We start from the raw sequence: 12,578 nt of genomic DNA on the forward strand, positions 1-12,578 counted from the left end.
ATTTTTCAATGTCATAACAAATTGACTTTAGCTCAAAGATGTTTTATAATTTTCATTTGATTTTGTTTCTGTCACTATTTTTAGTCACTATCGACATACCTAGGTAGAACCGCCGGCCTTCATTAAACCTGATGGATGACGTCCTCACATGAATGAAGTCTACAAAGAAAGGTTTCTAACGTTAGGGATGTGTGCATATTTATTTCTAACCAACAGCGGTGACACGAAAGTCATTCGAATTCAGGCAGAGACCGTGAAGGCCATTTTTAACTCATAACTAGTATGTCATGTCTGTTACGAGAAGGAACATTATCGCCAGAATGACAAGTAGTCGTGATCTAAAGCCTTTTCACTCGAGGACGTGTGCTCTGTGAAGAGCTTGCAGACACAATGCAGCGTGAAAAGATCAAAATAAGAACACTATAGTGACAAGCCTAGCGTAGATCCAGAGTGCCAAACAAGAAGTTCCCGGGCGCTTTCGTGCCTGACGTCCTTAACAACAGTAAAGTTGTTGTTTTTTTCTTAGAATCTCTTCTTGCGTAATAGCGAATATCTCCGGAGGTTTCCTGGAGAAAATCAATGTCTGTCGCTTCTCTTGTATTTCCACCGCCCGATGTGTCGGTATTTTTCGAAGTTAATGTCTTACTTCTCGTAGATGAGAGATGTAAAAGGGATAATTATTGTCATGCCAATGCTATTCTTTTCTCATTAATTTCATCTTGGAGAAAAAGACACCTTATTATTAATTTGGTAATACTCTTCGAACACGGAATTATCTCTTAATAATCCCGCTTCGTTTGTTTTTTTCCATTGTTGATTTTTCATTGTTAGACATATTTACAAGATCAGAAATGTTTAGATAAAAAAAGGTTTATTTATAATGCTTGCTTGAGTGTTTCTAGGCTTACCTTGACTTGGAGATAAGGGCTATTGAAATGTTTTCAGAAAATACTAAAGAGCTTCCTTTTAAAGGACTATAACGACTGATAAATTTCTGACTGACACTGTTTTCAAGTCAGCTTAGCTTATATTATCCAACCCTTCTCGAAGACTGTCTCATGTCAAACACAGTGAAGACTTCTTAAATATAATGAATGCGTCTCTAATAAATATACAAGTTTTGAATGGCGGTTGCATGTTACTGTTATTGTATGTTACTACCAACGTTACATGATTTTTCAGATAAATTATTTTTTAAAAAATAAACGCTCATTTTAAGATACAGAAACACAAAATAAAAAATCTTTAGAAATAAGAATTAGTCAGAAATATAATTGAATAAACTAAAAATGTCCAGCTGCTGCATTTTCCTTCTTTATGTGTATCACAATCCATAAAACTTTTAACATTTACTGCTACAGTCTTGATAGTTATAAAAGATGCAAATCTTAAATAGAACCTGTAAATCTTACACATACAACGTCGATCGCTATTATATCTCAAAATTGTAATTACACTTATATACCTGGGGAAAATAAATAGTTAATAAACATTCCGTAGGTGTTAGTCAGAGAAGAAAACAACCGATATCCCCGTACTTTATAATGCAATTCTGCATAGCACGTATTCAACATTGACTTTCCTCGTTATATTAATTAAATGTTTCTAACGAACATCATCATAGGGGTTTGAAAACACGTGCGATACATATAATTGTGTGAACAATTTTGGAGAAAGCGGGAGAGGGTTCGAATGTTGGTGAGAGCTTTATAAAAAGATAAAACGTTGCGATTTTGCTTGACTTAAAAAAAACCCAAATGTACACTTTTAGCCACAAAAATTGACATTACTGAATATGTTTTAAAAATCCAAAAAGATTCTACTCTCACCCTTGGAGACCTTTAAGAAGATGTATATTTTAAATGTGGATTATGCAGTTCGCGAAAACCGCTGTTCCTGATTATAAATGTGTATTTTATATGTGGATTATGCAATTCGCGAAAACCGCTGTTCCTTGTTATAAATATATATTTTATAAGCGGATTATGCAATTCGCGAAAACCTCTGTTCCTGATTATAGATGAATATTTTATATGTGGATTGTGCAATTTTAAAAACCGCTGTTCATGATTATAGATGTATATTTTATAGGTGGATTATGCAATTTGTGAAAACCGCTGTTCCTGATTATAGATGTATATTTTATATGTGGATTATGCAATTTGTGAAAACCGCTGTTCTTGATTATAGATGTATATTTTATAGGTGGATTATGCAATTCGCGAAAACCGCTGTTCCTGATTATTCGAATGAAACAGTAAATCAATGTGATTGTAAATTATATGTAAGGATTCGCTTTACGTCAAATTATTGTTTAATTAATTCAATGTTTATTGTTGCTTTTTTTATTTTACTAAGTGACTGAGAATAATCATAGCAATAGTACTAAGTTTGAAAAAAAAATGTTTATATTTCACAGTCTGAACTAAGATTCTTGTCATGTTAAAGCCCATCCGCTGGGCTCAATGGGGATAGCGCTGATCCGTAGATCGCAGGGTCGTGAGTTCGATCCACGGGCGAATGTTTCTCCTTGACGATCTTCTTAAAGACATTGTGTCTGAAATCATTCGCCCTTCGCCTTTGATTCATGTGGAGAAGTAAGCAGTTACTTGCGTTTAACAGATAAGCACTATAACAAATCCATGAATGCAATGGAAATGCTGTCCGGTGCTACATTTAGAGAGAAAAAAAATATATTTTCATGATTGTCTACTATCTAATTCAGATGAAAATGTTTACAAATTATTCATATAATACAGTTTAAATTAACATATTTTTGTCAAACTGTTTCAAAACTGTTTACGTCTCAATATGTTCAGAGAAACATCAATTTAAATTTGCTCGACTAAAAGTTTGCAGCATTCGTTTCTAAACAACATAGTACGTATTCATATACAAAGATGAGAAAAAGATCTTTATAGTTTTTTACGTGACGAAATTCTGACATGCATCGGTATTATTATGATATTAAATTCTCACATGGGTCTAAAAAATACAAGGTACATATCCTCCATAAAACATAAATATATTTATTTTTTGTCTGAATGAATAATAGCTTTAAATTCAATATGTGATACCTTTCCTTGGGCGTGGTTTAGAAACCATAAGTTTATTAATGAATTCCATGCAGAAAAATAAAATTAATCCCAAACAGAATGCTGTATCAACAAATTGATCAGAATTTAATTTCAACCAAAACAAAAGGCATGAAGGTGCGTCATTCCAATCAAATAAGGCATGAAAGGTGCCATTCCAATAAATAAAAGGCAGAAAGTGCGCCATTCAACAATATAAGGCATGAAAGGTGCGTCATTTCAATCAATAAAAGGGCCCAGAAAGGCGCCATTCCAATCAATATAAGGCATAAAAAGGTGCCATTCCAATCAGATAAGGCATAAAAGGTGCGCCATTCCAATCAATATCGGCAGAAAGGTGCGTCATTCCAATCAATTTTTATAATTGCTGCTTGAGTACTTCTTTTTTTTTTCAATGTTCATAACAAATTGACCTAGCTCAAGTGTTTTATAATTTTCATTTGATTTTGTTTCGGGTCACTATTTTAGTCACTATCGCCAAAACCTAGGTAGAACGCGGCTTCATTAAACCTGAATGGTTGCGTCCTCACATGAATGAAGTCTACAAAGGAAAGGTTTCTAACGTTAGGGGTTGGCATATTTATTTCTAACCAACAGGGGTTGACACGAAATTCATTCGAATTTTCAGCAAGACCGTGAAGGCCTTTTTTTAACTCATTACTAGTATGTCCATGTCTTACGAAAGAAACATTATGGGCCAGAATGACAAGAAAGTCGTGATCTAAGCCTTTTCACTCGAGGACGTGTGCTCTGTGAAGAGCTTGCAGACCCAAGCACGTGAAAAGATCAAAATAAGAACACTATAGTGACAAGCCTAGCGTAGATCCAGAGTCCAAACAAGAATTCCCGGGCGCTTTCGTGCCTGACGTCCTTGATTCCGTGAAAAATATCCGTTGCTCTTGGCCCAGAACTACTCTTTGTCAAACTTTTAAGACTGTATAGTCGTTCGCTCGAAGAAAAACAAACTCCTCGTAATAAAAGTCAGCAAAGAATTTTTAGCAGTGCAAAGAAGTTGAGCAGCATACATAGCTCTGCTCTTCTCTGTTGACGTTTTCCTGCAGATATTCCTCGTATAATATTCAATGCTACTGAAATCGATTTAGTTGACAGGCAGCTTGTATCTGAATGGAAATCTAGGTGGTTGTGACTCGCGAGTGAGTTAGAGCTTGATGCCCACTATGGACACACAATATTGTCATCACTGCGTACCCACTGCTTTGGAATATTCATGACTCGCGAGTATTTGGGGAACAGTAAAAGCTATTTTCACGTGTTTAGAACTGTTGCTACAAGCTGACAGACTGAGAGCTACAGTTCTGAAAGTCGTCACTGATACTAAACCCACTCATCAGCGTTTCGTTGATTAACAGGAAAGTCTTGTCTTTAAGTTACTGTCGATCTGACAACCAGAGTTGTTTAGTACATAGTTGACGAATGAGAAAACGTGTCGAGTAATTGTGCAATATAATCAAAATTACGGCTCAGTTCTAACTAGCTAGTCTACTACAGGAATGAAAAGCAGGTCATGTATTGACATAATGTTAAGCTAGTCCTATTTGTAGATACAACATTTGCTTTAGATGAAGATACAATTTAAGAAGTAAGCAATATCAGTTTGTCAGAGGGCACTTAATATTCGGTTTAAAAAATTATTTTTTTAAGTGCAATGTATTTCTTTTAAAGTTACTACTTCCTCTTTCCAAACGATTAATTGTTTCAAAATAAACAAGATCGAAAACTGTATAGCTATATCTTTACAATACAAATGAGATTTTTCTCCCTTCATCTGCTAAAAACATCACATGCCCATTCATACAAGCTATAACTTTCGTCCTGGGAATTATTTTTTAAGAAATATTTCTATTTTAATAGGTTGTTTTTCTTTTTCTTTTAAGAACATTATAACTTTATAGGACTTTTTACGGCTGTTACACGGCGCGCGTAATTACACGTTTACTATGTCCTACGTATGATTTATTAAGTCGTAAATAGGAGTTAGCAGGGGTTTCATTAAGGGATTTTGTTGGATCTACCCCCACTATGGCGGTCTGAAGACCCGGCTTCTTTTCCTGTAGCAAATAGTTCTAAATTGGAGGACCCCCAGACCACCCTCTACTTTTCAAAGTTTAAATTCATTGTGCCGACTAGGTAAGTCACGAACAAAAAGGTTAATTTGCTGACATGTTTCCTGTTTAGAAGTTATTTTACAGTGGTATACATGCAAAGGTAGTTATGGATTCATAAACACTGCAATATTAATATTTTGTTGCGCACATGTTTCATATTTAAAATATATAACGTTACACAGTTCAGTGAGTTTGAAATGATTATTACAGATGATCTCAAATTCCACTTGCACGTGAATGCAAAGATGTTACTTTATATTTCATGGTAGGGTAAACGTTTTTCCTGGTTCAGTTTTATAATAAAGTTAACATTTTATGGTGAGAAAATAATAATCGTTTGAGCCGCGCCATGGGATAACCAACACAGTGCGTTTGCTACCAGAATAGATCCAGACCAGCCTGCGCATCCGCGCAGTCTGGTCAGGATCCATGTTGTTCGCTTTCAAAGCCTATTGCAATTAGAGAAACTGTTACCGAACAGCATGGATCCTGACCAGACTGCGCGGATCCATGCTGGTTGCAAACGCACAATGTTGGTTTTCTTATGGTGCGGCTCATTTATTGTGGCACATTCATACAATTCTCGTGGATAGTGTAAAACTTTTAAAATGTGTTGTGATGTTAAGTTGTTTATGTACTGACGTAATATCTGGGAATATCTGCTTGTTGCAAATAATGTTTGTATTTTTTTTTCTATCACTTCGTCAAAATGTAGATTTCTATAAGCAAAAATATAACACTGAAACTTTATAGTATCGTGTATATCATACAAGAAAAGAACATAATTACGTAATATCGCAATAGATTATGTAACAATATTGTTTGTTTTAAAACAACACATTAGATGACTGATTGGGCGGACATGTTCTGCATCTATGATGAGTTTAAGTAATTTGAATAATAAAATTATCATACCTAGGCGAGGAAAATAAACAATGTTTGTTCTATCTAATTATTTGATGTGATATCATTATTCTATTTTTGTGGCGTTCCAAAGCACGTGCTGTGATCTGTGGTAATAATTCAAAATGATGGGAATTTAGAGTGCACGAGAAAATGCGAAACATGAATTTATTTAGAAACCAATAGTTCCATTCCTAAACTGTTAGACTGCGGAATATTAAAACCTACACAGAACTAAGGTATTTTATCGCGATCATTCTCAGTATTTTAAGCAGCTAATTTGCATAATTTAAAACAAAACAGTGACTTCTCTTAGTGGCAGCTCAGCGTCTATCAGAGCCAATATCCGTATTCTCGCTGTTACACTGGTGAGATCAATTCATAATATTCTATGTGTGTGTAAGTGGAAACACATATTTTATAATGTTTCAAGATAATAATTGCGCAAAATATAAGTTTTCGACGTTATGCGGCATTCCGTATTTTGGTCGCTATGGCAACCAGATCCATTGTGATATACCTGAAGAAAATGTAACGGAAATGCACGTTGTGCAATATTCTCTGTGACACCGCTTATTTTGTGAACACAATGTTACAAGAAATAAACATGGTTACTTAATGGTGTTTCTTCAGAATGTTTACATTTTTCTGGATACTCACAGATGCATAAAATGGATACTCGAGAAGGTAACGATTTTTTATGACAGTAAAGTTTTGTTTTTTTTCTTAGAAGCTCTTCTTGCGTAATAGCGAATATCTCCGGAGGTTTCCTGGAGAAAATCAATGTCTGTCGCTTCTCTTGTATTTCCACCGCCCGATGTGTCGGTATTTTTCGAAGTTAATGTCTTACTTCTCGTAGATGAGAGATGTAAAAGGGATAATTATTGTCATGCCAATGCTATTCTTTTCTCATTAATTTCATCTTGGAGAAAAAGACACCTTATTATTAATTTGGTAATACTCTTCAAACACGGAATTATCTCTTAATAATCCCTCTTCGTTTTTTTTTCCTTTGTTGTTTTTTTTTTCATTGTTAGACATATTTACAAGATCAGAAATGTTTGGGAACAAAAAAGGTTTATTTAAAAAAATGCTTGCTTGAGTTTTTTCTAGGTTACCTTGACTTGGAGTAAGGGCTATTGAAATTTTTTCAGAAAATACTAAAAAGCTTCCTTTTAAAGGACTATAACGACTGATAAATTTCTGACTGACATTTGTTTCAAGTCAGCTTAGCTTATATTATCCAACCCTTCCGGAGACTGCTCATGTCAAACACAGTGAAGACTTCTTAAATATAATGAATGCGTCTCTAATAAATATACAAGTTTTGAATGGGGGTTTTGCATGTTACTGTTTTTGTATGTTACTACCAACGTTACATGATTTTTTCAGATAAATTATTTTAAAAAATAAACGCTCATTCTAAGATACAGGAACACAAAATAAAAAATCTTTAGAAATAAGAAATAGTCAGAAATATAATTGAATAAACTAAAAATTTCTAGCTGCTGCATTTTCCTTCTTTATGTGTATCACAATCCATAAAACTTTTAACATTTACTGCTACAGTCTTGATAGTAATAAAAGATGAAAATCTTAAATAGAATCTGTAAATCTTACACATACAACGTCGATCGCTTTTATATCTCAAAATTGTAATTACACTTAATACCTGGGAAAATTAAACAGTTTAATAACATTCCGTAGGTTTAGTCAAGAAGAACAACCGGATATCCCCGTATTTATAATGCAATTCTGCATAGCACGTAATTCAAACATTGACTTCCTCTTTATATTAAATTTAAAATGTTTCTAACGAACATCTTTCATAGGGGTTTAAAAAACAACGTGCGATACATAAAATTGTGTGCAATGTTGGAGAAAGCGGAGAGGGTTCGAATGTTGGTGAGAGCTTTATAAAAAGATAAAAGGTAAGGGTAGATTTCCTGGAAGCTCAGAACACCTGAAGTACAGCCAGGGAGAATTGTATTTCGAACTAGCTGATACAGATTTGTTTCAACTGCGACGACATTAACTTGTATATAGAATAATCTGGTTATTGCCATAGTTTTTTTAACTGATCACATTTAAATATAAATGCTTCATTTAGAAGAGCAAGCCGCTGCGCCATTTAGAAGAGCAAGCCGCTGCGCAATTTTCGTATCAGTATATCCCTGTATTAGAAAAACAACATAAAATTTTCGTAAAATATAGTACACACTACTTGATGGAAATTGCATAATTCTACAAGTTCCTATGGATAAGCAAACAGCTGTTTAACAGCGTTAATGCGCCTTCAGCAGAATGAAATACGAAAATCAATGTTAGGTATTCATTTATATACACTTATATATTGTACTGATGCTTCAATGAAGCGACTGGAAATATCAATACGAATCGACAAGGTGAATGTAAACATACAGGATACAGACAGTTTTGTTCATTAACATTGCAAGATATATCGGACTCTCTCGCTATAGAAAAAGCCGCCTTTAATTCCCTTTTGGAGAGTAAATGTCTGATATGTCATTGAGACGTCCGCAAATGCTATCCTGTTTCGCCTTCTTAGAGGTATGTGATAGATGACCCATGACATTTTTCACGTCTAGAATTGCATCTGTACTCTGGAATCCAAAACGAATATAAGGATGTAGCTTTCGTCTATATTTAATCAATTTCTGTACTCATCGAAATCCTACTGTCCCTCTCCCAGTTAGTCATACACCACGAGAACATAGGCGCGCGTCGCCTGACAAAGATAGTAAAAAATAAAAACATGAAAGGGAGAGTATATAGATTGTTCTAAAAATAGGTTAAATCTTAGCAGTTTTCAAGGGGGTACACATGTTCGAACTGGCAGACTGCCTGACTGAACCTGTTTGCTCCAGGAGAGACAATATTCTCACAAAGTGAGTTCCATTGGACAATAGTGCGAGGTAAACATGAAAACTTATAAAAATCTGAGCTTGTTTGGATTTATCTGTAGGCCATAGAGCAGGAAAGCCAACTTGCCCTTTTATTTGGTATTAAATAGGGTTCTGGTGCAAAAGCAACTAAATTATTGGTGATGTTATAGAATATAACTAGTCGTTGGTCAATATGATGTAGGTCAAGTCGTCTCCAGTTAAGGGCTGTCAACATATCGGTAACACTAAAGTTGTGTCCCTAATGACCCGTTGCCCATCGAGTGGCTCGTCTTTGCATAACTCAATTTTGTCCTAACCAACATTCAGAATTGCTGTGTTTTGATCATGATAGTAAATAACGGTTCTGATCAGACGAAAAAGTCAACATTAAGACGCATAAAGGGCAAAAACAAGCATTTGAAATAACAGATTTAGCTATGCAATTACATAATTTTTTTCTTGAAATTGGGGCCTGGTCACTGGTGTGTGGTGACCAAACAGGAACAGTACTCGAGCTGGGGTCTCACTAGTGTTGTATGCTGTATACTTAAGCTTGACGGAGGGAAATCCTAGTGTTTGACTTGTCGTTTATGTGCTTGTTCCATATTAAGTCATTTCAGATTGTGATACCAATATATTTGGCTGATGAGACTGTTTCTAATGTGGTGTTGTGGAGTCTATATTTGATGTGTATTTTAGTCTACTTTTTGTGATGTGGATGACTTGGCGTTTGAATGGGTTGATCCTTTTAGTCATTTTAGAAAAAATCAAATGCACACGTAAACATTTTGTTACAAGGACTTGTTTATTTCAAATTATACCATATTTTGCTGCCTTATGCTTCCTTAATTTCTATTGATGTCTTTATAAACCGGGATGTCGTACATGTAAACACCAACGACGTTATGGCTGCATAACAGCACGTTTGTACGACAGTTCTTTTTTCCTCTCAGGAAGTGGGTTCCAGAGTGTTTCAAGTAAGGTTCGAGCTTACGTCATAATCACCCTAAAATAATAATGATAAGCAGCAGCACAATCTCGTGCATAAAAAACCGCTAAAAACGTAAAATGTCAACAACATGATGTACGCAAAAATCCGGATAACTAGATGTGGTGCGACTGTAATAACATGTAGTTCGTTAATTTCTAAATGCAGTCATTTTAGCTTAATAGTTTTACCTATTTACAATTAATTAATTCATGTACCATTAAATTCGTTTTTTATCTCTATTAACAAATGCCAGACAGGTAAAAAACACACACACACACACACACACACACACACACAAACAATTACTCTAAATGAAAATGACTGCTTCAACTTATTTTTGTATACGCAACCCAACTGCAAAAACCTCTCTGTTCCTGTATGAAGCTGTGCACGACAGAAAATAATTGGAATCTTTTTCAAAGCAAATGTCAAGTCAAAATCATCGATCAGAAATCACCATAACAATGCAGTTTCTATTTTGGAACATTGACAAATTAAGACTACGTAAATTTGGTTTCCTAAAATAATGTTTACAAATCATTTTGTAGCTTCTTTTCTTAATTATTTCTTAAATATTTTACGATGGACTGACCTTTATTTTTGATATTTAATCAATTCTAGAGTTTTGCATTAACCTTAACAAATCCTGTACCAGCACTTGATATTCTGTCAATATCTTTCCCTGACAGAACATTTCTGTAATTTGGCAAACTTTCTGCAACAACAATCAACATAGTTAATGTCTTTTTGCCACATGCAAACAAAATATTATGGCCGAGGCAAACATATACATAAATAAAAACAACACAAAGTTTAAATGATTTTTTGAACACATTTCAAACAGCAGTACTGCTTTCAAAGTTTAAAAGCATCTTTAGCATACTTTGTTATCATATGTTATAATATCTTCTTATTCTGTGTCGACATTAAACCATTGAATATATTCACACAAGGCCAAAATACATTACAATGGTTAAATGAAATTCAGTTTCAACTACATCTTGGGTTCACAGGCAATTAAATTTCTGTCTTAGTCGAGTCATGTGTCTTCTAAGTCTGTCATTGTCAACAGTTCTAAGATAGTTTTCAAAGTCTTCATAAATCTATTAAGTACTTTATTTTAGGCAAAGATCGTATAGATGCAGCACAATCCTGCATAAATTTGGTCAAGGATAAGTAAAATATTCTCCATTGTTATCAAAACTCATTGTAGAAGAAAGGTGCCATATTTTTCCGTTTTTCCCCCTCCCTCGAATTCAAACATCTATGTTTCCATCAATCATAAACGCCAATGTAGAATGTTAATCGGTACACATGTTCTTTTAGGGAGACAAAAACCTTATACCGGGTCCACTTTCCTATCTGAGGTCTCAGTTCTGTAAGGAATTAGTACCTTTCACTTTGATAAAGAGTATTTTAATTTCTACCGAATTTACTAAAATACATGTACAATCTATTGACATAAAAACGTCTATAAATGGTCATTCTGCCGATATCAGTGGAACTATAGGATCACACTGTCCTCAAAATATTGGTGATAAAGTGATAATATCATAAGCTCTCTCTCTTTTTGTAAACATTTGGTTTTATTGCTTCTGAGCCAAGATAAATTCCTGTATTGACAGTCAGTAAAATGCGTCCTTTTGCGGCAAACGAAATAAGTTTGTTTCTGCAAGCTGTTTGCTGTCTTTTCTGTAAAACAAAATGTTTGAGGTCCGTTTAATAGGTTTTCTTTGAAAAGTATTTGAAAATACAAATCATTGAAACTGTATGTTAACATAATCTAGAAAGAAACCATCGACGTTATTTTTTATAACTACAAATCTTAAAACGATTAAAAAAGTACATGTATTGCCTTTTCTATATTTAGTTTGTCAAATTTCAACAATGTACAGACATTGTCAAGTGCTGCCTTAAAATATTTGTTCAGCGTTAAATGTGCTGTATCGTCTGATTACTTTGATATTGACAGTTCTGCCAAACAAATTCAGTCGTTGGTCTAACAAATGCTGAAGCCCTGCACGGGACATATATTACTCCCGGGACAGGAAATTTGCGGCTTCCGAAATTGTCTCTTTTAAGAAAAGTTATGTGTTTCTAGAATTACCGATGTTTGTCTAAAATTGTACCATATCGACCAGAATTTGTCTGAAAGCTTTCACGACAGACGTTATAGTATAATACTTTCACTTACCAGACTGATCTGATCGAGAAAAAAATAAGCAAAATTTGAAAGCGCATTAATTCTCAAAAAAAAAGGACTTGTGGTTGGCAGTTAAGTACAGTTTGATCAAGCTTTGCAATATGCTCTATTTCAATTTGAATTTGTACAAGCATAGGCGTAAATGTTCGGCGACGTTTATATTACTTGTCATTATTGTGTAATTTACTAGCAGCTTTAATCAAGGAACACCAGTGCAATGGCATAAGTTCCAGTTAAGAAATAATTTATAGCAAAAGAGTGTTTTAACACTTATTTATGCACGATGGGTGGTTATACGTTGGGCGTAATAATTTCACTCGGGCTGCGCGCCCGAGTGAAATTATTAGTACGACG

At 34.4% G+C, this 12,578-nt stretch overlaps 1 protein-coding gene across 2 annotated transcripts in view; it reads left to right on the forward strand.

Moving 5' to 3' along the window:
• Positions 1 to 5,806: 5,806 nt before the first annotated feature.
• LOC123548999 (uncharacterized) overlaps positions 5,807 to 12,578 on the forward strand; it is a 43,553-nt gene continuing 36,781 nt past the window's right edge. The window contains exon 1 of one of the 2 annotated variants that reach the window (XM_053545758.1): positions 5,807 to 5,898. Coding sequence is in view for 1 of the 2 variants with exons in the window: in XM_045336732.2 (XP_045192667.2) it covers positions 6,787 to 6,811 (25 nt within the window). In the remaining variant the exon portion in view is untranslated. The other variant, XM_045336732.2, reaches the window with a different exon arrangement.

The sequence above is a fragment of the Mercenaria mercenaria genome, chromosome 6, assembly GCF_021730395.1.
Source record: "Mercenaria mercenaria strain notata chromosome 6, MADL_Memer_1, whole genome shotgun sequence".
Classification (NCBI taxonomy): domain Eukaryota; kingdom Metazoa; phylum Mollusca; class Bivalvia; order Venerida; family Veneridae; genus Mercenaria; species Mercenaria mercenaria.